Below are 27,843 nucleotides of genomic sequence, written 5' to 3'. Positions count from 1 at the left end.
TTTTTTGATTCAGGAGCCAGTAACAGGAGGACCCATGACTTAGACAAGAATTTATTTTCAGGACTATGTGATTACCATAGACTAAAATTTAATATAATTTAATTCACATACAAAGACAACTCTGGAGAGACTATGTGGATGCAACATGGCCCGGACTGGGCTCAGGAGGAGTAACTGAGGTTGTGGCACACTCAGGCCTGAGCAGACACCAACTTGCTCATACCCGAGAAGTAGGATTTCTCTCTTTCGCTCATCACTTCAAAATGCAGTGGCCTCCTGCAGAAGTTGCACTCAGCTGAGGAATGTGGCTTGAGTTCCAGCCCAACTTGCTTCCATGCAACCAGCAGATTGTCTGTAAGAGAAACAATTTTTAAAAATTCAAGGAACTACATACCCAAGAGAAATGGAAATACACCCCCCAACAAAACCTTGCACACCCATGTTCACAGTGGCATAATTTTCACAACAATCCAAAGTGGACACAACCCAAACGTCCATAAATTTTTTTTTGGCCGAAGCTGCGACATACAGAAGCCAGGGATCAAATCCCAACTATAGCTGTGGCAACACCAGATCCCTAACCCACTATGCTATAGCAGGAACTCCAAAACATCCGTAAATTGATGGATAAACGAAATGTGCTCTATCTGTACGAAGGAGGATTATTTGGTAATACAAAGAAAGAAAGTGCTGATTCAAGCTACAACACGGATGAACTTTGCTGTGCTGTGAAAGAGGCCAAGCATAAAAGACCATGTACTGTATGACTCCACTTACATCAAACATTAACATACAGGCAAGTCCACAGAGACAGAAATTGTGGTGGTGGCTGACGGCTGAGAGGGGGCTGGGGAAGGGGGGATGGGGAGTGGCTGCTAAGGGGTGTGCAGTTTCTTTGAGGTCATAAAAAGAACTGGAATCAGAGTGGTGAGGGCGGCACATTACCTAAAAAACACTCAACTGTATACTTAGAAAGGGTGGAATTTGTGGTATGTGAATTCTGTCTCAACCGGCTGTTATAAGAAGAGTAATAATAGAGAAACAAAACCCACCACTGGCTTTACTTTACATGCCTCAGGGAAGAAGTTGCTCCCACAGGGCTGGCTGCACTGACTTGAGCATTCCTAGCAGAGCAGCCCTCCAGGCAGGGGAACTCCCTCAGGTGGGGGTGGGGGTGGGGGTGTGTGTGAGGGCTCAAGAGGGCAGAGGCAACCATGAGCAGCCTCTTCAGTCTGCCTTTAGGGGGACACCGGGTGGAGGACTGGGTTTTATAGGACTGTGAGAATATAAAATGCTCAACAGTGACTGTCAGTACAAGAGGTTAGGTGTGGACTTGGTTCAGGAAATAGAAGTGCAGAGCCCAGCTCTGGAGGCCCCGGCAGACCCAGGCCTCCAGCGGCATCTCTCCTGCAATAGCCGTTACCGGGCATCTTGGCGTCACTCAGACAAGGGGGCGCGGGAGCAGTGAGTGGTGAGCAGGCTCTCCCAGAGCTTCCCAAATGACTGCACCTTCCTGAAGGGAAGCAAACAACTAAGTGTCTTTACAGTTTCGTGCCATCTGAAAACACTCTTAATTACTTGGGAAAAATAGGGACAAATCTGAATGCCTCTGAAGGTATAAACACTGCAGACAGCTTCCTGCGACTCCGCTTCGAGGCACTAGGGACTCACCAACGAAGTAGGTCATCATCTGCGGGGTGTGAAGGGGCGTGGGGGCGATCCGCAGCAGCTCTTCCCCCCGGGGCACCGTGGGGTGATTGATCGCTTGGACGTAGATGTTGTATCTACTCATTAGTTCATCACAGATCTCTGTGTTTTTAGCAGCATCTGAAACCTAAGTGTGAGGACAACAGAAGGCAAGGTCAGAACAAGATGGACCCCCTCTTAGCAGAAACAAACAGACGCAGGCCCAGGTGGCTCGGGCTCGAGCCGCATATGCAAGCCTGGCGGGAAGGTAAAGCGCTGTCTGGGCACCTGCACCTTAAAGGGGCCAGTGCTGTTTGCTACCAACCCGAGAACTGAAACCGTATTATTAGTTAATTTCACACTGATCTCCCACCGAGGCTCCGAATGGGGAAAGGGGGAGGTTCTGTGAGCCAGAATGAAGGCAACAGGACGTGTGTACCCTGGGGGTGAAGGCAGCTTTGGCTATACCAGCTCTACTGATCAGACAAACTCAACTGTGACACCAACAGGGCTACCCGTTGTAGTGGGAAGAACAAGACCTATTTCAAAATTGAAGGAATAGAAAGCCAGACTTCAAAGCCAGCCAAGCTCAGGCTTCTGGAGCCTTCCAGATATAAGCTCTGTGTTTACCCTGTCAAGGCCAGCACTCTGGAGAACGAACCTCTGCTCCAGCCTGCTGGGTTCAAAGGCTTTGTTCTCACTGTGAAATCAACCAAAGGCAGAAACACGGCAGGGGGCCATTGCCTACAGCCCCCTGTCCTGGCAGTCACCCTTTTGCAGCCTAACTTCAGGAAGGTGTGAACCAGAATATCTCATGACAAGCGCAGAGGCCTGGCCCCCAGCGAGTCCAGTCATAGGCAGGTCATTACCCGGACAGGGATGATGTGACTGGGGCAGTGGATGACTGGGAGGCCGGCATCCATCAGCATCTGCCTCATGAGCTTGACGTTGCGCTGGTGCTGGCGGCGGAGGGCCCGGCCCTCGGCACTCTTGAGGATCCGCACAGATTCCAGGGCTCCAGCCAGCACCATGGGTGGCAGGGAGGTGGTGAAGATGAAGCCAGCCGCGTAGGACCGGATGGTGTCAACCAGGGAATTTGTGCTGGCGATGTACCCTCCAACACAGCCAAAGGCTTTGCCTGGGAGGAGACAGCTTGTTTACTACCGCAACTGCCCTAAGTGTGCAGAGCCAGGTGCTGCACAGCCTCAGAGCACTTGCCTTCTCCTTCTCTTCTTTATTTGCCCTCAGACACAAATAAAGGGATGCCGGCCCATTGCCTAATGGACAAAAGCTGAGGACCTTATGAAAGGGTCTTGTCCAAAGTCACAGGGGCCAAGCTGGGGTCTGACCAGGATCTAAACGCAGGTCCGCAGACCAGGCCTGGCAGGGCAGCTGGCCCCAGCAGCCCAAGCGCCTCCTGCTTCCTGCCCCCTCTCTCCCATCGGCTGCTCCAGGTTCCCCTCGAGGCCGGAAGGTCACCCAGCAAAGATATTAGCTGTTGTGGCAGGACTGGTATTATTTTCTATGCAAGTAATCGCAAAACTCTGACAAGGAACATCTGCCAGACAGGAAAACTCGGAACCTGTTAGGCTGATTGAGGACCAGCTTCATTTTTCAATTCTAAGTCCCCTTGCATCATCGGTTATCTCAAGTTTCAGGATTAACAACTCCAGAAGAGTCCGCCTCACTCTTCACATTATGTTCTGTACTTAACATTCTTTGTAAGCTCTTAAGAGTGGAAAATTTCTCTTTTCCAGCCTTTGACCCCTCACAAAGACCATACCTCAAGGAGCCCGCGTCACAAGAGCTCAAAGTCTGCTGAAATTAGGACGCATGAACAAGAGCTCTCCTCCTGGCAGGGCTCTGCCCTGCCAAACCCAGGCTCTCCTGGTCTGCATGCAGCTCTCATGCCCCTTGACGGTGCTAAAGGGCTTTCTGCCGGCCCTTCCTTTACTAAGTGCAGGCTGTACACCGGCATCTCGGCTATCTGCTACATGGGTCTCCAACTGCCTTACTAACTTTTGAAATCTTCAAATTTCTACAGTTTACATTTTCACCTCATAGACAAAGAGACTGTGTCTACAGTAACCGCCTAAGTAACTGTTTGCACACAGTCCTTTTATCTTCTCCAAGGGGAGACAGATTCTACTGCTATCTCCATTACACTGATGAGGAAACTGAGGCACAGAGAGGTTAACTACCAACTGAAGGTCACACAGCTAGTGAGTTATAGAGGCAGGATTTACACACAGAAGGTAGCATGGCTATGGAGTCTGGAGGAGTCTGGAGTTTGACTCCAAAAGACACTGCCTCTCAACTAGGAGGAGCAGAGGAAATGCAAAGTAGCTGATGTACTAGAAACCTCCTACTCAGTAGGCACAGAGCTCAACGCCTCACGATAGGATGCCTGAACCTGCAGGTCTTGAATAGCACTGCAATTCTTTTTTGTTAATATAAGGGAACAATCTGACGATAAAGAGTAATGGCCGTTGCCATGGCATATAGCTAGAGCCACAATACATTTGGAATGAGCTCAGATGGCAAGTGCTACTTCTGTCATGTTAGCCTGGGAGATGTACCTTGATTTTGGGGTCCATGCTTCCACAACTCGGGATTCTGCTAAGCTGTGCCATTCACTGAGAAAATAAAAACTCACCGAAAAAGCAGCCCCGGTTTTAGATGCTATCATACAATCTCCTCACCTGACCCTTTAGGCCAGAAGTTCTTGGCCTTATTAGGATAATGATTTTGGTGCAGATTACAGACTATAGAGCATACATACCAAGAGTTCCAGAAATGATGTCCATTTTTGGCATAACTCCATCCCGATCGCCAATCCCTCCGCCTTGAGCCCCATACAGCCCCACTGCATGGACCTCATCCACGAAGGTGATGGCTCCAAACTCGTGGGCCACATCACACAGCTCTTCCAGTGGGCACACTGCCCCTGAGGAGAGACCACAGACTGCTCTAAGTGCTCGCTATTTCACAGATTGCTGTTTTGGTAAGAGTTAGAACATAACAACTTACGTTCTAAGATATTTTTAACATTGGGGAGACAAAGTAACTTCCCCCAGATTCAGGGTTACAGGCTCTTTGCTGGGGGCTTAGAGCCTAGTAACAGGCAGAGTAGAAAATCTACATTCACCCAAGTTTATCCCCCCGACTACGAAATCCTGGCAGAGAATGAAAAGAAATTACAAAAACAAATTGAATGCAATGCTTTTAAGAAGTTGAGGCATTAACTTCATTTAAAGTTTCAGGAGTTCCTGTCGTGGCGCAGTGGTTAACGAATCCGACTAGGAACCATGAGGTTGCGGGTTCGGTCCCTGCCCTTGCTCAGTGGGTTAAGGATCCGGCGTTTCCGTGAGCTGTGGTGTAGGTTGCAGACGCGGCTCGGATCCCGCGTTGCTGTGGTTCTGGCATAGGCCGGTGGCTATAGCTCCGATTCGACTCCTAGCCTGGGAACCTCCATATGCCACGGGAGCGGCCCAAGAAATAGCAAAAAGACAAAAAAATAAAAAATAAAAAAAAAAGTTTCAGACTGAGCTGTATCTAGACTTACCGTCCATGGAATGCACAGTTTCAAAAGCGACAATCTTGGGGACTGCGGGGTCCGACCTCTGCAGCAGTTCTCGGAGGTGGTGGACGTCATTGTGGCGGAAGATGTACTTGGGCACTCCGCTGTTCCGGATCCCTTGGATCATGGAGGCATGGTTCCCAGAATCAGAGTAAATCTCACAGCCTAACAAGATAAAAATGCGTTTTTTTTGTTTGTTTGTTTCTTTTTTTGTCTTTTTGCCTTTTCTAGGGCCGCTCCCTCAGCATATGGAGGTTTCCAGGCTAGGGGTCAAATTGGAGCTGTAGCCACTGAGCCGCATCTGTGACCTACACCACAGCTCATGGCAACGCCGGATCCTTAACCCACTGAGCAAGGCCAGGGATCGAACCTACAACCTCATGGTTCCTAGTCGGATTCGTTAACCACTGCGCCATGATGGGAACTCCTAAAAATGCTGTTTAATTGCCATCTGCCTCAAAGACAAATTATTTCCTCCACAGTCAAGGACAAAAGACTTTGCCCTGAAAATGCTGCTTTGCCCAGTAGGAAAAAGACACTGCGTGCCAGTTTCTTCCTGGCAAAATAACTAGTGCTTCTTCTCTGAGAAGGCCTATATGTGCAGAATAACTTGGTGGCAGGCAATTAATCTGCTTTTAAATCTGGCTGCCTCACTCCAAACTCAACCAAAAGATAATCTCCAATGATTAAGAGAGTTCTCCAAAGTATTTTCTTAGAACACCAAGTACTTTGGAGGCAATGAGCGTAAGGACAAGCCCTCTAAATCTGATTCTGTTATCATTCTATTGGGACTTGGAACATACAGGTAGCACTTTATGCTCACTTCAAGAACAAATGCTTCCAGGTACTATCATAATTGAGTGCTTTGGGCAAGGCTTCTTTGCTGTCAATATTCCTGTTACTACTAAGAAACCCAGAAAACCTAAGGCACCCACAGTAGGTTTCGTACCTGGCATCATTTTAGCCAGAGTGAAGAGGGTTGAGTCATTGGCCACAAAGCACGAGGAAAATAAGAGTGCTGCATCTTTCCCATGGAGGTCAGCCAGCTCCTGCTCCAGGTCCACGTGGAATTTACTAGTTCCAGAAATGTTTCTAGTACCCCCAGCTCCAGTACCATATTGTTTCAAAGTATCTCTTTGGGCAGAAAAGAAAAGGAGAGACAGAAAATCAATCTCATGGTTCTGAATACTGTGCAAATAGATCCTCCCTTCAGAATCTTATGAGACTGAAAATAGTACTGATCCAGCAACTCTCTCCCTGTGAATCTGTGAATCAGAAGTTTCAACTGTCTTCACCTAAAGACTGGTGAGGTGGGGTGGGGGGAGAAAGCCTCAACACTAGAACGATGACGCCTCCAGAGTAAGAGTTCGTTTAACAGTCTTAGTTGAAGTTTAGTTAATGCACTAAGGCTCCTTTTCTCTGACAAACATCATTCTCTCCAATAACCCATCAGGCTCTAGAGGAGCCTCCTGGATGGTGGTTCCCCACACCCTCTGCGGACCAGTCACATAACATAGCATATATCTATTACTAAGCCTTGGACTGGGCTCTCTTTAGTGAGCCTCCTGGAGAGTCTGGCCAGCAACTCTCTCAAGAGTCCGGAGCCGTGGCAAACCTCCTGAAGGACAAAAACGATGGGCTCTACTATCCCTTTTTAATGTCTTTTTGGAGTAGCTTTTCCTCCTGTGCTGCCAGATGTGTATCTCTCTATCCACAGCTATAAGCAAGGACACCTCTCTGTGCAAGACTGCCCAGTGTAAAAGAAGCCCTCACTTGTGGAGAAGTAGGAAGTGAGTGGACGTGCACGGTCAGTGAGCCCATAAACTTGAACCCTCACATACAAAGGCGCTCCACTAACTGTTTGCATGTTAGAGTTTTGTGTTTTGTTTTTAAAGTAACCTGTAAATATTTTTAAAGGCTAAGAAGAGCATTTTGCTACATCACACTTTCAGCTGCTAAATACCCACCCCCGCCAAAGGTCCAATCCCTATAAATCATCTATGATTTGTCACATCATGCCAGCAGTATCCGAAAGCTGAGGCCTACTTACATGACGGCCCCACACACCCGTGGGTGGCGACTCATTCCGAGGTAGTCGTTGCTACACCAGACGGACACCTGCCTTTTGCTGACGAGAGAGTCTGAATAGTCATCCGCCATGGGGAAGCACTGCGCCCTCCGGTTCACAGTTTTGAAAACCCGATATGTATGGTCATTTTTTTTCTCATCAATTTTCTTCTCAAAGAAACGATCATACTGAAAAGTGGAAACAGCTAAAAATGGAACAAGAGATGGTACAGTCAGATAGTCATGAGGCACATCTAGGGTTAGATTCCAATCCCAGCTAGGTCATGTGGTAGCAGGGAGATTCTGGACCAATTAATGAAGTACCCACCCGGCTAAGTTACTTGATGTCCTCATCTTGAGACTCTATATGTCTCACCTGACACTGGATACAGCAAGCGTTTAGCACAGCACCCGTGAGCACACAGTACGTATTGAGAGAGAAAAGGCAGGAGTTCCCACTGTGAAGCAGTAGAAACCAATCCGACTAGGAACCATGAGGTTGCAGGTTTGCTCTCTGGCCTTGCTCAGTGGGTTAAGGACCCAGCGTTGCTGTGAGCTGTGGTGTAGGTCGCAGACATGGCTCAGATCCCGGCCAGAGCTCTGAATGGACCCCTAGCCTGGGAACCTCCATATGCTGCAGGTGTGGCCCTAAAAAGCAAAAAAGAAAAAAGAAAGAGACAAGGCAGGCAACCAACAGGATGATACTCACTATGACCAAGAGCGCCTACTTGCAGCAAGCAAGGGACCTGGCTTTTAATGCACAACTCGCCACACAAGTACACGCTTCATCTGATGTATGTTTAAATTACAGACTCTCCTGAATCAAATAGCAACGAGACTCACATTTTGGCAAGTTATCTTGAAGAAGATGGGAGACCCCTTCTGGTCTCTGCTTTCGCATGATATCCTGAAAGTTCTTGAGCAGTCCACTCGGCTCCCCTCCATCGGTCTTCACGTTAATCACACTGGGATTCACTGAGGTTTGAGCAACCTCTGTAACCAAAGTAACAAGGGGGAGGGGGACCAATGTTCTATTCTGAGTTCATGATACCTTCCAGATATACTGTCAAAAATGGCTTACTGCCTAGTTCACAAAAATAGCCCATCATAACCAAAGTGAGACTTAATGGCATATATGAAGCTTCTCTTCTTCAGTTATTGTTTGGTTTTATTTTCAGAGCTATCAGCCAGCTTTGAGGAACATTAAAGTCCAAAGCTTTCCAGCGGGTTGGCACGCCTTCCCATGGCAACCCGCTCCCCACAACCCCAACCCTAATTGAGACAATTTTCTTCACAGAAAATAACTCCAGCCACAAGTATCATTTCTCCTGGTGAGCTATTTTGGGGACCTTGTGAGTTCCGTGGATACAGCCACAAATGGAACTAAAAGCTGCCACTCAATGACCACCAGGAAGATACACAGCTTGGAAGTCATAAGATGGGCACTTACTACAGTAACACATTTTTTTTTTTTTTAATCTTTTATCCCACCAGATGGTGGGAAAGAAACAAAGGGCCACTGGTAACAGCTTCTGCCTGTGGGGTATTTGCAGAAATTAACCAATTACTGTAAAAGCTGGTCATATATCTCACACCCCCACACACATACACAAAAGAAAGTCCCACATTGTGTCATATAGTCCTCTTTCTGTCCTGATGACCTTACGACCTTCCTCCCTGGCCCTAAATGAAGAAGGTGTTGACAAATGCTGCCCTAAAAATAGTTCATACATAAATCTGAGGGTCCGGGAGAGCCAAAGGGCTTCTTCATTCTTCCAGACAGTTCATGTCATCTGTTTACCTTCCCTCACAGCATGCATTTCCTGCACGTCCTCCTGAAGCTCCAGGCTGGCTTTGCGGAAGACGCTGCTGCCACCCTGGCTCATCTGGGCCGCCAGGAAAGGACATTTGCTTGCAGTGCTCTGGCTCGAGGCAGGGGAGGGGTGACCAGTTGGAAGCTGCGTGCCATCTGGGGTCCGCTGGGAGCCATCAGGAGCCTGCTGAACCTCGGCTTTGGCAGTTTTGTCCTCTGAGGGGGGAAATGGAAAAACTGAAGCATCACATCTGGTCGCTCAGTACACAAGGAAACCACTTGTTTCTTTCTCTTATTGTCTCAAAGACAAACTTCATACTTATTCTATGACGTGAACCAGACACAAGTTTATTCTTATTAGGTTCTGCTAATTCAACTTTTTCCTCATATGCCTCAGTGGAAACGATGTTCCCATGAAGAGTTAACTGGCACAGGCCACCTACCTCTCAAACCCATAGTATTTCTCACTTTTAAATCCCCACAGTAGTATTTCCTAGTTCTAGACAGTTCCGCATTCTTGAACTGGATCATTTCCAATAAATCCACCCCAAGAATACTCAGCATATCTCATAAGAGGACACATTCCTGAAGGTAACTGGAAGTGGTCATACAATTTTTTCTCTGCCAATATTTTCTAAACAGATTCTTGACCAAAAAGGCTTGGTATTGCTTAACATATAAAACTACTGGTTTTCTCTAAATGCACTGAAGTTCCTGACTTAACACAGCTGGCTGCTAATTGTGCTTCTAGTTATACTGACTTCTCTCTCTCCTTGAGCAAATGTGTTCATTGTCCTAGAAAAGTCTTTTTCATCATCTTGGAATACTCCTGTGAGTCATCTGCTAGGCTCTCCTACAACTTGGGTAAGATGTCTCCATACAGTTTGTGTTAAAATATTCCATAAAGGAAGCTTTACTTATTCTGTATATGCCTGTTTATTCTTCCATACTCATTATCGAGATCTACCTAAGCTAGTAAATAGTTTGCGAATATCATTTGTGATGGTTGCATGGTAGTCTACCAAGTGGACAAGCCATAGTGTACTCAACCAGGAAAAAAAAGAGGACTCTACTGCTAGGGACAAAATAAGAAAGGAGGATTTTGGCTGTTTAGTTTAAAAAATAGAACTAACTCCTGAACAATGGTAAAGCGGAAAAGAAATCCTACAAAGGATTAAATCCTTCCTACTAAAAGACAAAAACAATCTCTTCTTATAAGTCCACATCCAGAGAACACACCTAAGAGAGCCTATAAGGTAAATTGCTCCCTAGAATTAGTGGAGTCTGAAAAGCCTTATCCTCTCTTGGCAGAGACAGACCAAAACTAAATCTAACTCTGATCTTACTAAAAACAAAATTTAGGAGTTCCCGTCGTGGCTCAGTGGTTAATAAATCCGACTAGGAACCATGAGGTTGCGGGTTGGGTCCCTGGCCTTGCTCAGTAGGTTAAGGATCTGACGTTGCTGTGAGCTGTGGTGTAGGTTGCAGACGTAGCTCAGATCCCACGTTGCTGTGGCTCAGGCGTAGGCCGGCAGCTACAGCTCTGATTAGACCCCTAGCCTGGGAACTTCTATATGCCACGGGAGCAGCCCTAGAAAAGGCAAAAAAATAAAAAAAATAAAAAATTTATATGCAAAATAAAGATACGGGTGTCTCAAAATTACAACGTGGGAGTTCCTGTCATGGTTCATCAATTACGAACCCAACTAGTCCATGAGGACATCGTGGGTTTGATCCCTGGCCCTGCTCAGTGGGTTAAGGATCTGGGGTTGCCATGAGCTGTGGTATAGGCTTGCAGCTGCAGTTCTGATTCCAGCCCTTGCCTGGGAACTTCCATATGCCGTGAGTGTGGCCCTAAAAAGACCAAAACAACAAATAAACAAATCACAACTTAAACAAATTTCACATATGTGAGGTTTCCAGAGTAGTCATTTCATACAAAGAAAGTAGAATAATGTTTGCCAGGGCCTGGGGAGGAGGATGGGGAGTCAGCATTTAGGGGGTCCGAATTTCTGTTTGGGATGATAAAGAGTTCTAGGCACTGGATGGTAGTGGTGGCTGCATAGCAACGTAAATGTACTCAATACCACTTAATACTCAAAAATGTTGAGGAGTTCCTGTGATGGCTCAGTGGTTAACGACCCCGACTAGCATCCATGATGTCGCAGGTTCAATCCCGGCCTCGCTCAGTGGGTTAAGGATCTGGCATTGCCATGAACTGTGGTGTAGGTTGCAGAGGGCCCAGATTCCCTGTTGCTGTGGCTGTGGTGTAGGCCCCCAGCTATAGCTCCGACTGGACCCCTAGTGTGGGAACCTCCACATGCCATGGGTGTGGCCCTAAAATACCAAAAAAAAAAAAAAATATGTTGAGAAGGTAAGATTTTGTTTTTGTTTCTTGGCGTTGCCCTGGCTTATGGAAGTTCCCGGACCAGGGATTACACCCACGCCACAGCAGCAACCCAAGACATAGCAGGGACAATGCTGAATTCCTAATGTGCTGAGCTAACAGGGATGGTGCTAAGTTTTGTGTTATATGCATTCTGCCACAGTAAAAAAATAATTTTAAAAAGCGAAAAAGAACAGCATCCTTGCATTTAGTTGGAGCCGTGTAACTGGTTCTGGCCAATAAATGTTATGTGTTGCTTCCTGGCCATAATACCAAAGAGTTAGTGGGGATAAGGGAATATTTGATATCAGGAAACTGTCATCTCTTAGGTGTGATAATGGTATTGTGATGGTGCTTCTAGAAAGAACCCATATCTTTTAAAGGTACATTCTGATAGTTACAGAAGATATTTCTGGAACCAGTTTCAAAATAGTTCACTGAGAGTAGACAGGGTGATTAGGGACACAAGCAAAGCAAAATTGGCCCTAGACTGATTATTGTTATACATAATTGAAATTACTGTTAAGAAAAGTTTTTAAATGGTGAGCTGGTTTGAGACCTTCTCACTCTCCCCTCATCCAACAGTGACCCCAAACCACCTATTTCAGAGGTAAAGCTGTAGGACACAACAGTGGGGAATCCCAGGGCACTGCTTAGACACTAGTCCCAGTGATCCAAAGTGGACCTTGTATGAACAAAATAGAAATCTTCATGTGCTAATCCCCTGAGATTTGGGGGTTACTTGATACCTCAGTGTAGCCTAACCTAACTGAAAAACATATAGGAAGGGTTGACTTTGAAGACAGTTTAGCCTGGAACAACCTAGATGATCTGAAGCCATACAAAGAGATGTGTAAGATAAGTGACTGCCTAAGAAACTATCAGAGGAGTTTCTGTTGTACCCCAGCAGTAATGAATCCGACTACCATCCATGAGGACATGGGTTTGATCCCTGGCCTTGCTAAGTGGTTTAAGGATCCAGTGTTGCTGCAAGCTGCAGTGTAGGTCACAGATGTGACTTGGATCTGGCGTCGCTGTGGCTATGGCACAGGACAGCAACTGCAGCCCGATTTAACCCCTAGCCCGGGAACTTCCATGTGCTGCCCATGCGGCCCTAAAAAGAAAAAAAAAAGCTAAAGCTTCTAATCAATTTGCTGTGAACCCAAATGTGCTTTAAAAATAAAGACTATTTTTAAAAAAAGCCAAAAGGCTGGGCGCAGTGGTACATGCCTGCAGTCCCAGCTACTTGGGAGGCTGAGGCTGGAAGATCGCTTGAGTCCAGGAGTTCTGGGCTGCAGTGCGCTATGCCGATCCAGTGTCTGACTGACGTTCAGCACCAATATAGTGACCTTCTAGGAGCAGGGGACCACCAAGATGCCTAAGGAGGGGTGAACTGGCCTAGGTCGGAAATGGAAAAGGTCAAAATTCCTATGCTGATCAGTAGTGGGATCACACCTGTGGATAGCCACTGCACTCCAGCCTGGGCAACACAGCAAGACCCTGTCTCAAAGAAAAGAAAAAAAAAAAAAAAGAAAAAAAAAAGAAAAAAAAAGCCAAAAGGCCAAATATCTAATGAAGGTTGGAATAGAACATTCTAACTCTGTGTTTATGTGAATGAGGCTTTGGCAACAGAAGAATTCTAACAGACACTGACATGCAATCTACAAGGTGGACAGCTGGCCACTGTTTCACCTTTAAAAATGGGAAAACTGAGAGTGCACCCTTTGTGGGGTTAAGATGACAATTCCATGAGATAATCCAAGCAAAGAACTGAGCCTGGCACACAGTAACACCCCGGATAGCGTGACTCTCATCAGTACTGTGGACTAGAGCTGCTTTGTGGGTCTTGTAAGGAATGCAAACATTGCCAACCCCAACTTCATTGCTAATGACACTTACTCTCATTGGCTGGAGGGGTTTCCTTGACCTGGTGGCAGAGTACTGATGAAGTGGACAGGGCCCGAGGGGCTGGCTTGACCCCAACTTCCATCATCTTAGGGCAGTTTTGGGCATAGAACAACAGGGATTTGCCTGCCTTCTGCAGAAAGGCCTGAGGCACTCGGGATAAGAATGGGCAGCGGCGAACCACAGTCTCCATGTCCGAGAGGATATGCACTGATCCTGTACAAAGATGATGAGTGACATCAACACTTGTTAATAATCAGGCAGATACCACTCCAAGGTCACTGGGTTCAGGTGTCACCTGAAGTTTTTAATAGCAAGGGTACCCTGGGATACTAACAAATCTCACTCAAAAATGTCTAACAACAGCACCGATGAGGGACCTGACTAAGAAGTGGTGACCGCAGTCTACCCAGGTCACCAAATTCATTCCCCAGCTCTATACATAGGGACCTGCAAAGCAACTTTACCAAATACAGTAAATACTGATGATTAATAACCAAGGGGGTTGGACATGAGGAACAGGTTTGGGAGGCCAAAGGCTCCTTAAGGAGGATTCACAGTGCAGATAAGACACCTTGGCACAGACCCAGGTGGAGAAGTGAGGTCAGGGAAGAAGCCACACTGTCATTCATCCAAGCAGAGAGGACTCTCAGGGATCCTGATCTTCTCCTGGTCCCCACACTGCCCAAAGCCTACGAAGGCATCCATTCCAGCCCCAGGTTTCCCAGACCAGGATTTCCCTGAGGTTATGCCCCTACAGCTCAGCGAATTGGGCGTAACTGAGAAAGGAGGGGGCATAACTGAGAAAGGACGGGACCTAAGAAAGGACAGGGGTGCGAGGGGAAGCGCCGCTGAGGCCAGATGGGAAGAGGCAAGGACTAACACTTGAGTGCCTTGGGTCTGGCGGAAAGCGGTGGTCCTGTAAGGGGAGGTCAAGAGGTTACCCAGGGGCCAAGGGCCCGAGAATAACGCAAGGGGTTTAAGAAGGAAATCGAAAGCGGCCTGTATAAACGGGGAGTAGGGAAGCGGCCGATTAGGCAAAAGATCGGGCATATGAACGCTGACCCCGGGTCAGTGGGCGGTTGGAGCGGTGGGGGATGGGGTCCCAAAGGCCAGGACAGGGGGGCGCGGATAGGCAGGGCACGCGGGGATGTCCCCGGCCGCGCCGCACCCAGAGCGCGGGCCCTCACCTGCGGGGTACTCTGTGGAGGAGTAGGCGGCGGCGGCAGCGGCGGCGGCGGCGGCGGCAGGTACTCAAGCTGAAGAATCGAGCCAAACCGTTGCCCTTGTCCGCGGGTATCCTCAGGCCGCGAACCGGCCGTCCTAATATACACAGAGATAGCCAGCTGCGCATGCGCTACGGGCGCGGACTTTCCTCCGCGCAGGCGCGTCGCAGCGCGATCCAGGAGTCTGGACGGCGGGCCAGGGCTGAGAAGCTGAGCTCGGTGGCTGCGGGTCCGTTCCGGTTGGGGCCAGGGCTTACCAGGACTACTTGCCTGGAGGACGAAGGGCAAGGCTGTGAATGGTTGGCTTCATCCTGTACTGCCATGGCCCCTTCCCATTTTTTCTATGCTTTAGAATCCTTTGTGGGGCATAAAAGGGCAGAATTGGAGGGGAGGCGCCACTAGGGCCAACTGAGCGATTGTAGGGCTGTAAAAACCGATGTCTTGGATATAGAAGAAGGAGGAAAACGAAGAGTTACGGACCAGGATCTTAAGCAGGATCCAGCCCGCCTGGGCCTTGTTTTCGCAGTGGAGGTCTTCCTGGAGGAGGGGGGCTTGGATTTACCAATGATAGAATTGCCCTGGGAGTAATGCGGGGTTGGGGGGGTGAGGTGTTGGAAGGAGGGATCCCAGAGTGAGGAGGAGGAGCAGAAGCAGAAGGAGATCCAGTTGTGGCGCTTTTTGATCTGAAAAGAAGGGAATTAACCTGAGACAGAGAAGGAGCACAGGAACAGGGCTGGATGTACCCTACACATTGCGGATGTTGTGGGGAGGGTGGAAGCATGAGGCCTGACACATAGTTGACGTTTGACACGTATTAGTTATTTATTTTTCGTTTGGGCTATCCAAAGTCCCTTGCCATCCTGTCTGGGCACCAACTGAGTGACCCAGGACTCTCCCAAAGTTCAGAGTTGGCCTTAGCTTCCTTGAGTCTCCTCCAGACCACAGCTGTGAAGTAGAGCTTGGCAAACCCCTCAGGAACACCAGCCTGGCCTCCTTGCCCCACACCCTTCCCAGTTTAACTTGGCCTTGGTGGGGCTGGGCCTGTGCCAGGCTCAGAGCAGCCCTCCTCCACTCTTAATGTTTCCTCAGCTGGGATTCATAAGAGGGACAAAGTCTAGAGTGATGGTGACCAAGGTGTGTCCAGGTACTTCCCAATTCCCTCTCTCTGAGTCTCCAGCCAGCTGCAATGCAGGTGAGGTGAGTTTTTACCTGTAGAGGAGGCACCTGGGTCCAGAGTGGCCCTGGGGCCCGTCCAGGGGTCTAGGATGAGGGCTTTGCCTGGGAATGCAAGGCCCAGCTCTGCCTCATCCTGCTGAGGGGGCTGCAGCAGTATCCAACAGACAGAAGGTCATATCCAAGTACAGCTAGAAGTGGAAACAGGGTAAAGCTCTTATTGAGTGCTTTGCCCATCTCTGGGCCTTGCTTATATGAGCAATGGGATCATAATCCCTGTTCTGCCCACCTTGCAGGGCTGTTGGAGTGATCAGGGGCAAAGCAGAAAGAACTGGACATTGGCAGTGGACCTGGGTTCCAACCCCAGCTTTGAATCTTATTTGGCCTTAGGCAGGCTACAGCCTAAGGCTTTATTTCCTCGTTGTAAAGCTCTCTTAGCCTTGCCACTTGTGGTTGGCAGGAGGGTCAGTTGAAGTCATGGATTTCAGAGACTTATTGTTTAAACCAACAAGTTTCTAGCCCTGTGGGAGTTTCCTGTTTAATAAAGGGAAAGGTTGGAAAACAAAGCAGACCCATGTGGAAAGTGAACTAGAATGTTGTAAACTATTCCAGATAGAGGAGGAGGCGCTGAAGGAAAGGGAAATCCCAACCACGAGGAAGGCCGTGCTGGCTGGGAGACTGGTGGGTGAGGCCTTGAGTGGGAAAGACCCAGTCCTATTCTGAGGGACAGTGTGAGTCAGCCCAATTAGCTGGACTGCAGAAGTGCAGCTAGAATGTGGGGCTAGGAAGTCAGACCAGAAAGGCCATAAAAGAGCAGAACTGCCACCAGGGCGTTGGTCAAAATGCACATCCCTGGGCCATGCCCCTTTGATTCTGGCCCAGGAATCTGCATTTTAACCAAAACTCCCTCCTGGTAATGCCGGGGTAGGGTATCTTGGGGACCACATTTTGGGAACTGCTGCCTGAGATCTTGAAGGGAAAAGGCTAAAGCCATGAAATCTAATTTTTTTTTTTTCTTTTTAGGGATGCACCACTGGCATATGGAAGTTCCCTAGGGGTTGAATCAGAGCTGTAGCTACTGGCCTACACCACAGTCACAGCAACGTGGGATCTGAGCCATGTCTGCAATCTACGCCACAGCTCACGGCAATGCCAGATCCCGAACCCACTGAGTGAGGCCAGGGATCAAATCCGCATCCTCATGGACACTAGTTGGATTCGTTTCCTCTGTGCCACAGCAGGAACTTGCCATGAAATCTAATCTTGACTCTGCTGCTTTTCTGATTCTGAGATCTTGGGCAAATTACCCCATGCCCTGAGCCTCAATTTTTCCATCTGTGAAGTGGGGTTGTCTCTCCTGCCTCAGCGATGAGTCTGGGTGGGCCCCATTCTGGCAGAGCTGTGATACCTCTCCTGGGTTCAGACTTCTTACTCCCCTCTCTCCTGACCCCTGCTTTTTCTTCCCTCGCTTCTCTCCCTAGCTCCTTTCTTGCCTCCCTCCTCAGCTGCAGTGCAAACTCATCTTATCACCCTGGCCCTGGGCAGGGGAACCCGGGCCTCCAGATTTCAGACAAGGAAGGTCAGACTCCAATCTGGGGATGATGTGGGGACCAGACCTCCCCCCCTTCCCCCTCCCCCCTAGTCTGTGTCATCTTTACTGTCAGGGACTGCTGCACACAGCACCTGCCCAGTGTTCAAGGCAAAAGAAAATGTTAATGCTAGCCCCAGAATTCATCCTTTCCCACTCTGGGCCCCAGGAGCTATTTTTAGCAGTGCCTCTCTCTAAGGTGATGTCTCTGAGGGACCTGAGTGAGCTTCCTGCTTTGCTCTGGGCCTCAGTTTCCACATCTGCCAGCCAGGTGAGAAATTTTTGCCAGCCTTCCCCTCAAGAAATCCCCTGAATAGACATGGGACAGTTTTGAAGATGGACAAAACCTCTAGCCTGTGCTGCTGATGCTCACTGTGGCCTTGGCCTTGGACCAGGGGTGCTCCTTGGAGTTTCAGCGCCTGACCAAATAGTGGGGGCAGGGAGCCAGCTTTGCAGAGTGGCCAGAGGTTCTGGAAACAGCTCAGCTCTGCCTTGGAGGGTTGGAAACATGAGCTCCCGGGTTTACAGTGTCAGGGCCCAGGAGTTATGATAGGAATTTGGGGATTGTGCAGGGCATGAGGGTTCTGAGGCCCTTAACCCCTGCCTTGTGCTGGCCCTGCCTTTGGAAACCTCTCAGGCTCTGGCCCACCTGGACCTGGGTTTGTGAAGCCATCTTTAGGGCAAGGGGTGGGCTCTAATTGACTAAGGGGCCAGAGTAGAGCAAAGTCATCCAGTACTCCAGGAGGCAGGTCTGGGGTGGCACACAAGGAACAGCACCTCCTCCCCTGCCAAAAAGGAGCAGAAAATGACCAAAGAGCAAATACTACCCTCCCAGAGAGCCCCAGCAGACCCCAGAACCTGGCCTCCCAGCCTAGCACCCACAAACTGTGGCCCAGACATGTCCTGTTTGACCCATAAGTGCTTTTAAAAAATGTGAATTAGGACTTCCTTTCATGGCTTTTCGGTAGCAAACCTGACTAGGATCCATGAGGATGCAGGTTTGATCTCTGGCCCTACTCAGTGGGTTAAGGATCTGGCATTGCCATGAGCTGTGGTGTAGGTCGAAGACATGGCTTGGATCCTGAGTTGCTGTGGCTCTGGCATAGACTGGCAGCTGTAGCTCTGATTTGACCCCTAGCCTGGCAACGTCCATATGTTGCAGGTACAACCCTAAGAGACCAAGAACAAAAAAAAAAAAGGGAGGGAATTAGTTGTCAATCAGGAGATTGTTAAATTGAAACTCAGATTTCCTGCTTCTTTTGAGGACTCAACAGGCCTGGAATCCCTGGGCTGGCCCAGGCAGGATGGGCTCTTTCAAGGGTCCCTAACTCTGTAGACATGTGCTGTCTTACCAATGACAACTGCCTGGCTTTGTGGACATCTTAAATGTATGTCTGTAGCCCTAACCTGTTTTGGAGCCAGTGTGACTGACTCAGGGAAGAGTACTTGCTCAAGGCCACACAGCAAGTAAGGTTTGGGCTACAAAGGGGTCCTTTGTAGCCCACATGCTGGCTCTTTTCTCTCTGGAGGAGGGTCTGGGGCGGGGGCTGGGGGAGGATCAGGCTGGCTGTGAGGGGTTCTCTGAAGGGGACTGTCCCAGAGGCAGGTTCCGTAGTGCTTGTCCTCACACCCCAGCCCCTGCCTGTGGGGGATGGGATGGTGATGGGGTGATGGGGTGATGGGGTGGAGTTTAAGGGAGCTGGCTGGGCCTGCCTTCCCCAGCGAGTGCAGGATGCACATGAAAAGGAGCCTTGCTCCCTGTCCTGGGCTGCTGGGGAGACACGCTAGGCAAGGAACCCTTACAGGCTGTGACCAGTATGGGCAAGGTTCTGGGACAGACAGTGGCGAGGAGAGAGACCCACTTCGGAGCTTGGACGGTGTCAAGCAGATACTGCTTCTGATGGAGCAGCCAGGCTGAGGGGTCCTCAGAGAAGCCTAGAGGAGCCCGGTATGGAGGAGGGACATTAGAGGGCCAGGGAGGCTGGAGGCCAGAGAGAGAAGAAGGAGGCATATAGCAGCAGCGGGGGCAGCATGGGGTGGGGGAGGGTCAGAGTCCCAACCATCCAACCTTTGCCAGAATCCCACTGTTATCGACATGATTATCAACCACGGCAAGGGCTTTCATTTCTTTCTGACCCTGGAGGCATTTAAAGGCCTGCCCAGCACACATTCTGACCAGCTGTGAGGGGAGCTGGAAAAACAGAGGGAGGAGAAGGGAGAGAGTGAGTAGTACTGAGAGAAGTGGTGCTGGGTAAAACAGGGGCAATAAGATGGCCAGGAAGACCAATGCAACGATGAACAAGTATGGTGACAAGTAATAGTGCCATGTGGATGTTTGGGTTGGTCCCCTTGAAGCAGCCCTGTGGGTCAGAGCAGTGAGTAGCCACATACATTGGACAGAAGCCCAGAGTGGTTAAGTCACTTGCCCAAGATCACATAGCCAGCAGGTGGAGAGCATGGCTAACCTATTGGCCTTCTGCCTCTGGTCCAGCACTCCCGCCAGGGGAGCTTAAGGAAGGAGCCTCAGCTGTGTCTAAGGCTTTCTGGTCTCAGTGGAAGCTTTTCTCTACTTCTAGCCATAGGTCCAGTTTGGGCGGGCAGATGGGAGCCAAGGAGCCAGCCAGCCTGACCCTTAGGAGAAGTCACCCACTTCCAGGAAGCTCTGCCAGCTGGCCACAGCCTCAGGAGGTGAGACTCCTTTCTGACAACACACACACTCGTGATACTGGGCTCCCTCTCTGTCCCCTGCACTTGGGTCAGAGGCTCTGGGCCGGGTTGCCTGGCACCAGGGCTCTCAGCCTGATGGGGGCCTCCATCTCCCCCACTCTTCTCTCTCCTTGGGGGCCCAGGAGGCTATAGGTTTCTCTGCCCCACACTCTAGAACCATCTCTGACGGTAGGGAACAACACTCCTCTTGGCCCCTCTCTCAGTTCCCACACCATCTCATCCTTTTTCAGTACTGATGGTAATTCCCAATTACAGCCACTGCCCTGATGAATTCTATTCCTACCATAGGCATGGTCTCGGGCACTTGTATGCATTTTTTTTTTTTTTTTTTTTAGGGCTGCACCCGCGGCATATGAAAGTTCCCAGGCTAGGGGTCGAATTGGAGCTGCAGCTGCCTGGCCTACAGCACAGCCACAGCAACATGGGATCTGAGCTGCATCTGCAACCTTCACCACAGCTCATGGCAATGCCAGATCCTTAACCCACTGAATGAGGCCAGGGATCGAACCCATAACCTCATGGTTCCTAGTCAGAATCGTTTCCACTGCGCAAAGATGGGAAGTCCTTGTGTGCATTTTTGTATCCAGTCCTCACACATGCCCTGTGGGGTAGCTACCCACAGCCACATTCTCAGAGTAGAGGCTGACTCTGGCTTGTGGCCAACTCCCAGCTTTATCCTCCATGTGCTCCTTGGCCTGAAGCAGTTGGCACAGCAGCTCTGAGCTTCAACTTCCTCATGCGTGAAAGGAAGTAATACATTCTGTGATGGTTAAACATTGTGTTTCAACTTGGCTGAGTGATGTTGCCTATGGTTTGTTTAAACACTGGTCTAGGTGCTGCTGTAAAGGTGTTTGCTACATGTGATTTATACCTGCCATTAGTTAACTTTAAGTAAGGGAGGGTATCTGTGATAATATGGGTGGGCCTCGTACAATCAGCTGAAGGCTGGAAGAACAAAAGCCGAGATTTCTTAGGGCAGGATTTCTGCTGCCAGCTGTAACACAGAAATGATGCCTGAGTTTCCAGCCTCCCAGCCCATCCTTCAAATTTCAGATTTTTCAGCTTCCACAATCGTGTGAGCTAATTCCTTAAAATAAAATCTGTCTCTTTCCCGATGTACCAAATATGATACATCTGTATCTTGTTGGTTCTGTCTCTTTGGAGACTCCTGACTGGTATACTTTCTATGGGCAAGGTTGACAGGAGGACTCTCAGACCCTGCCTGCATGCTTGAGGGAGTGACCACACCCTGGAAATGGCATGTCGTTAGTGTTGGCTGGTGGCTACAGAGGAGGAAAACCAGGCTTGGAGAAGTGACTTGTCCAAAGTTTCAGAGCTGGGGTCAGGATTTGAGCCAGGCCTGCCTACTCACCTTTCTCAATGTGTCCTTGTCCTGACACCCACCTCCTTGCCATGATACTGGTGGCTCCCTCTTTCCAGGGGTTTGCATTGGGTTGAAATTAAAGCTGTCAAACTGGTACGGGGGTGGGGAGGTATGAGACCAGAGGCACTGCTGGGGCCTGGCTGGTATTGAGTTAACAGATTCTTGGGCAAGACTAACAGGCTTGTGACACGCCAACATTCACCAGCCCTAGAACTGTGGTGCCCCTGCTGTGGCTTTAGAGTCGTTGTGAGTGAAATTAGCCAGAGTGATGACTAAACAACCACCCCTTCACCTTGGGGCAGCCTTCTCAGCCCAACTCTGCACTCTGCAGACCTCGCAAGCTAGTCTCTGCAGCATAGACCTGGGGTCAGCAGCACAGAAGGGGCCAGATGGGGTGGGGCAGTGCATACCCTGCGCCCCAGGTGCTGAGGGGCAGCCCCATCTCAGCTCTGGCCATCATCATCCCCAGGAACACTGCCAGGTATGACCAGGCTTTCTCATTTTCCAAGAAAAACCTCACATCCAGGTTTTTATGTGAACATTCTGAATTCTTTTTTTTTTTTTTGTCTTTTTAGGGCCGCATGTGCAGCATATGGAAGTTCCCAGGCCAGGGATCGAACCTGCATCCTCATGGATACTGGTCAGTTTCATTACTGCTGAGCCACAACGGGAACTCCCTTATTGTTTTTTTTAATAACAAAAACTTATGTATTTGAATAGATAATATTTGTATATGATAAAAACACAAATAGTATGACAAGGAAACTGAGAAATTCCTGTCCTCCAGGTCTTTCCCCAGACAAAACCACTGCTCCCCAATTCTCATGAGTCCTTCTAGAAAGATCCTACTCATTCAGCATTTATCAGTTGACTATCAGCAACATGTCCTTTGCTCCACTTTTGGAACATATTCCTCTTTGTCTTTTCTCTTTATACTTAATACTATAGCTTAGAGAGAGCCCCATAAGTGGAGAGTGGCCACCCCTTTTCACAGCTATGTAATACTCCAGTGCATTGTTGCTCATGATTCACCCATTAAGCTAGCCCCTTAGCAACTGGTGATTTCTAGTAGTTTATGTCCACAAACATACTCAAACATCCCTTCTCATATGATGTGAGGACTTCTGTGGGATATTTAGACATGAAATCAATAGGTCAGAGGTCAAATTGAAGATCAAAATCTTGGATTCCAACTTTGATTTTTCTGTCATATAGAATTGTATGTGTTCTATTAAATAACCTCAGATTCTCGATGGGGTGACATATCTTTTAGGAAAGAGATAAATGTTTAGTCATTCAGCAAGTAGTTAGTGTGCACCTAGTGTTTACTGGGCATCACACTAGGTTCCAGGGTGGGGGCTATGAAACAGGACACATGTAGTTGTGCTCTTGTGGAGTGGACAGTCTGTGGGAGATGTAAACACAGTCCCATCCAAATGTGTAATGACATTAGAGTGAGAGGTCCCATGGGTGGTCTGAGTGACCAGAAAAGGGACTGCTTTATTTGGGGGCTTGGAGAGGCCTCCTAAGTATGGGATACTCAAGGTTCGTCCTAAAGAATGAGAGAGAGCCAACCATGTGATGGTTGGGGTGGAGCACACCAGGCCAGGGATCCTGCTCTTGGTCGCCTCCAGCTCTAGTTGCTGTGCCTTACCATATGGAAACATCACCCCTTGTGCCTAGCACAAGGAGGTGTTGGATATGTCTCGTTATATTGCTATTATTAGGAGTAAAATGCAAGTGAGGAGTCACAGACAAGAAGTTGGAGGGCAGTGGGTGGTGCTCGGAAGGTGGGCTGGGGCTCTGTAGGCCTTTGAGGACCCTGAGGAGGGAGACCGAGGAGAAGCTGGAAGCCCATGATGAAGTCACAGAGCCTGGTGTAGCTGGTGGGATGGGGCATGAGGGGCAGTTTGGGTCCAACTGAGGGCTCCCTAGAACAGGCTGAGACGTGAACCTTGTTCTCTGGGGTCTCGGAATAGGGAACAACTCTGAAGCCTTGGGGTTGATCCCAGGTGAGGCAGACCCTGGGCTTCTGGCAGAGTGAAGTGCCAGGCCCAGCCAGGGGAGCCTGGGATGGGGGAAGGGCAGGCATGACATTTACCCAACCTCCAGAGCCCATCCTGCTTGATGCGGTGGCCTGGTTGTGACAGCAGCCCAGAGCTTCCCTCCAGCTAACGGCCACTGTCCCACCCAGCCTTAGGTTCCCCTTTTCTGAGCCACCCCCATCAAGATCCGTTGAGATTTTGCCATCATTGCTTTGACTTGGGGGGTCCTGGGGGCTAGAGGGACTCAGCAGGGCTGGTGGCTCACAGGAAGTGCTCAAGGAGCGTTTGGCGAATGAATGAATGAATACACACATGTATGAATGAACAGAGCAGGCAAATAAATCAGGATTCTCCGTGGACTGTGTATGAATGCATGTGTGTTGGGTTCTCAGGCCCAGAGCTGGGGGCGCTTTGTGGGCAGGTTGTGTGGGGAAAGAGGCAAGTGTGGAACGTGAGAAGATGGCTGGTCAGCAGATAGCCCAGAGATGGGCCAGGTCATTACCAGGTACCTGGCTACTTGGGCACTTTCTAGAGTCTGCCCTGGGCAGATGGGTGAGTGCCACTCCATCACACTTCCTCCGGTCCACTTGAGGCTCCAGGGCCTCCCAGGGGTCTGTGCTATCTTCCTCCACGCCCTCCTCTATGCTTGCCCTGGGCTGGCCATCTCTGATCCTGGTCCATGGAGTGCCTGTGTGGTCAGGACCCAGCTGGGGCCCTGGGGAACTGGGTTAGGGTGGGGGCTGCAGGACAGACGTGGGGCAGGTGGCACGTCTTCCCCATCTCAGACCCTAAACCCCTCTTCTGGTCCTGCTCCCACTGCCTTCTGTGGCCAGCTTGTCAGAAGATGATGGTGGCTATGCGGTAGGAGGGCTCTCACTTTATATCTGGGTAACTACACTTAGAAACTCATTTTTCCACAGCCTACCTGTGTCTCAGCAGACAGAAAACTGCTGGCAGCTATGAAGTGACAATTCAGGTTTGGGAATTCTTAGGGCCAAGTTTTGGCCAGGGCAGCCTGCTAGTCACGCTCACGTGTTCACACACCTGATAGCCCTCAAATGCATACGTGGTCCCAGGCCCACAAGTGCCAGTGTCACTAACACCCCTCACGCATAGCCACATGCCCTGCTACTCTAATCATACGGACAGTGACACACATCCCAACAGTCACATGTAGCTGCAAAGTCACATTGTTGCAGGTAGACATACAGACATACAAGGACGGCCACTGTGCACCATGGTTATGACTTTGTGATACACGGTGTCACACATGCGAGAGCTGAGCAGTATAGGGCCAGAGGGGTATGCCTGCTGCTCCACCTCTCCCCCTTACTGGCCCCTCCTGCAAGTGCTCACTAGCTCCCTGGGAGGTGGCATCACGGTCACTTTCCCCACCTGCATTCTTGAGGTCAGGGCTCTCGTGAGCCTCAGCCTGCCTCTGTGGCCATCCTGTTCAAGGGCACCCTGATGGCCCTGTACACTCTGAAAACTACTGAAGTAACCAGTGTGGATCCAGGGAGATCCCAGGGGCCTTGCGGGCAGGTTGTGTTACTTCTACTTTGGGGCCTAGGTTTCTCTACCTGTTTAATGGGGACATGGACCTGGTGGTTCCAAGTCTTTTCTGGCGTGTGTGATGGGAACAGCAGTGATCATATGGCTCCTTTGGCATTTCCTGGGCCAGGATCTCCTAGGAGCAGGGGCCATCTGGCTTCTGAGTCTCAAATCTCTGGCCGGATACCTCTTACTAATGAATAAGCCCCCAGTGAGCCTTCCTTGGGAGCAAAGGAGAACTCAGGTCTGCTTGATGCTCACAGGGGCTTCTGAGGCAGGACTGATGCTGGCTGTCTGCAAGGGCACGGGGTCATGGGGGGGGTCAGCTTGGACACAGGGAGCCAACGGGACTGACCTCTAGGACCCACTCAAACCTTATACAAGGAACACAGGCCAAAAGAGCCTTCTAAAAAGCTGCCTCATAACTCAGACACAAGCTCAGGCAGAGTGGGTGCTCAGCATCAGAGGCAGTCTTTGTCCCAAGAAGGTCAAGGCAGCCACCCCTCCCTCTTCCTCTTTTTGTTCCCAACTCTTCCGGGTCCCTGGGTCCCTGGGTCCCTGGGTCCCTGGGTCCCTGGGCAGCCCAGGAGTCAGCGTGTCCTCCTTGGGAGCTCAGACAAGGTCAGTGTAAATCACCCAGGTCCAGTCAGGGTCACTTTGGGGAACTTCGCGCACTTTCCAAAGGGTGATTGCGTGTTAGGCACAGGCAGGGGGCCAGAGAAGATACATCAAAGTGCCCTGCAGTGGCAGTGGTCCATCTATGGGATGTTTAACAGGTGTTCCTGTAGTCAAGTAAGTTAGGAAAGCATATAATTTGACTGGGCTGAACAAAGGTGAACTGGGTTCTTGTTTATGGGTTTTGGCAAAGCCCTTTATGAGCCATGTGCTGCCGGAGCCTTCTGGGTGTGTATGGGGTGATGGTATCAGTCTCCTGCCCCACCCACACTTTCTTCTCAGAGCCTCTGGTGGGCTGGGCGTGCTTGTTCAATGCTACATGGGGAGCACCAACAACCCCTGGACCACTCAGCACCTCACCCCAGGGTTCCACGTTCAGCAGGATGCCCGAGAATCTGCATTTCTACAAGTTCTCAGGTGGACCTTGAAAACTTGGAAAACAGCAGACTTTAGAGCAGCCAGAGGGATCTTTTCAAAGCAGGAATTGCCTGGGTTCTTCCTCTGCTCAAAGCTCTTCTGTGGCTCCCTTCTCATTTAGCAGAAGCCAAGTCTTCCCAGGAGTCTGAAAGGCACAGGCACCCAGATGACCCCCCCACCATCTTGTTTTTCTGTACCTTAAGCCCACCTAACAAATCCCCACCTTGGACCTTTGCTGTTACTACTTCTGCCCAGAAAGGCTCCTTCCCCAGATCAACCCAGCCCTCCCTCTGCCTTCCTTTTCACCCCTCCAACCCCATGCTTGGAGCCCTACTGTTCCAAGAGGCCTGCCATGACCACTATAGCTTCTGCAGTCCTCCACATCCGCTCCATGATGCCAAGGTCATGCCGGCCTTGTTCTCAGCTCCATTCCCAGCACCGAGTACTACACTGGTAGGAGGGGAGGGCTGAGTACTGTTAGATGAATGGAGCTGGAGCATCCCAGGGGCTGGCAAGGCTGAAGCTTGGGCCTCCCAGGCCAGCCAGGCCTGAGAAACTAGAGCTTCACACAGGATACCACCAAGTGGGCTCTCTGCTCTGATGCCAGGTCTGGTGCTCTGGGAGTGGGTAGGAAGGAGAAGAGAGGTGCCCAGGCCGGGGCAGTGGGGAATGGCCCTGTGGGCAGCCAGGCTCTATCGGTGGCTCCGTGAACTTATCAGTGCTGACCTATGTCCTATCCTCAGAGAACGTGGTGTTCCTGACACATCTCCCCAGAGGTCATGGTAGTGCAGATGAACTCAGCTCACCATGCTGCCCACAGTGACCCAGATGAGTTCAGAGGGTGTCCTAGAAGGTTCTGAGGAACTGGGGCCAGGCCTATTCTCCCCATCACACTCTCTCCTGGTTCTGGCCTCACCTAGGGGTGGCCCTAGTGGGTGGCTAGAAGAAGGGTCAATCCAGGCCAGACTGGCAGGCGCATGGGAGTGATGGGGGAGGGGCAGAGCCCCCTCTGACCTAAGTCTTCTGTGAGATGGTGGGTGGTTGTCCAGAATCTGCACTAGGGTCCCTGGGGCCTATCTGATTCTATGTCCCACCTCCCCCCGAAAGTGGCTATGCTGGCTCCACTGCCCTCCCCTATCATGCCAAGGCTGTGAGTTTACATAGCCTTGAATGCGGGGATAGTTCGTGAATTTGCCCATGATGTCAGTGGTGGCCTTGCTCAGGATTCTCAAGGGATCTTTTGACAAGCAAGACTTTAACTCTGGGGTCCTCCTGCCCAGGAAGCCAGCATTGGGCCCTGAGTCTTGCTCTGAATGGCTCTGCCTGGCAGGTGGGCTGCAGGCTGAGGTCTGTGTCCTGGCCGTCCTAGGTGTAAACTCCATGAGCAGTATTCTGCTTCTCACTTACTCCTTCCTGCCCACACACAGGTGTACCTGCAGGAAAAGTCTGCCAGTCTGCACTCCTGCAACCCCCACCCACCCCCGGCCCCCCCTTTTTAAATTGACAAAGCATTATATTCATTTCAAGTGTTCAACGAGGAGTTCCTGTTGTGGCTCAGCGGAAACAAATCTGACTGGCATCCATGAGGACGAAGATTCAATCCCTGGCCTCGCTCAATGG

General features: G+C 50.0%; 1 protein-coding gene and 1 long non-coding RNA gene across 4 annotated transcripts; one reads left to right on the top strand and one right to left on the bottom strand.

Annotated features, from left to right (window-relative positions):
• Positions 1-35: 35 nt before the first annotated feature.
• ALAS1 (5'-aminolevulinate synthase 1) lies at positions 36-14,788 on the bottom strand. 3 transcript variants are annotated; one of them, XM_047775987.1, is made up of 12 exons: positions 14,628-14,788; positions 13,432-13,653; positions 9,135-9,362; positions 8,177-8,326; positions 7,317-7,539; positions 6,216-6,400; positions 5,252-5,431; positions 4,469-4,633; positions 2,556-2,824; positions 1,672-1,834; positions 1,424-1,513; positions 36-352 (listed from the first exon to the last, which is right to left on the bottom strand). In XM_047775987.1, exons 2-12 carry the CDS (start codon positions 13,628-13,630, stop codon positions 192-194), a joined length of 2,013 nt encoding a protein of 670 aa, XP_047631943.1. In that variant the 5' UTR covers positions 13,631-13,653; positions 14,628-14,788; the 3' UTR covers positions 36-191. The 3 variants fall into 3 exon arrangements, with proteins under 3 accessions (XP_047631943.1, XP_047631963.1, XP_047631952.1); XM_047776007.1 differs by lacking the exon at positions 13,432-13,653; XM_047775996.1 differs by lacking the exon at positions 1,424-1,513 and having other exon boundaries at positions 14,628-14,787.
• LOC125125265 (uncharacterized) lies at positions 14,757-27,780 on the top strand. The gene is made up of 3 exons (XR_007134392.1): positions 14,757-14,892; positions 20,001-20,112; positions 27,751-27,780. It is a non-coding gene; the product is annotated as an uncharacterized LOC125125265 (long non-coding RNA).
• The last annotated feature ends 63 nt before the right edge of the window (positions 27,781-27,843 follow it).

This window comes from Phacochoerus africanus, chromosome 1 (assembly GCF_016906955.1).
Source record: "Phacochoerus africanus isolate WHEZ1 chromosome 1, ROS_Pafr_v1, whole genome shotgun sequence".
Taxonomy (NCBI): domain Eukaryota; kingdom Metazoa; phylum Chordata; class Mammalia; order Artiodactyla; family Suidae; genus Phacochoerus; species Phacochoerus africanus.
This window is presented reverse-complemented; position numbering and strand designations above follow the sequence as displayed.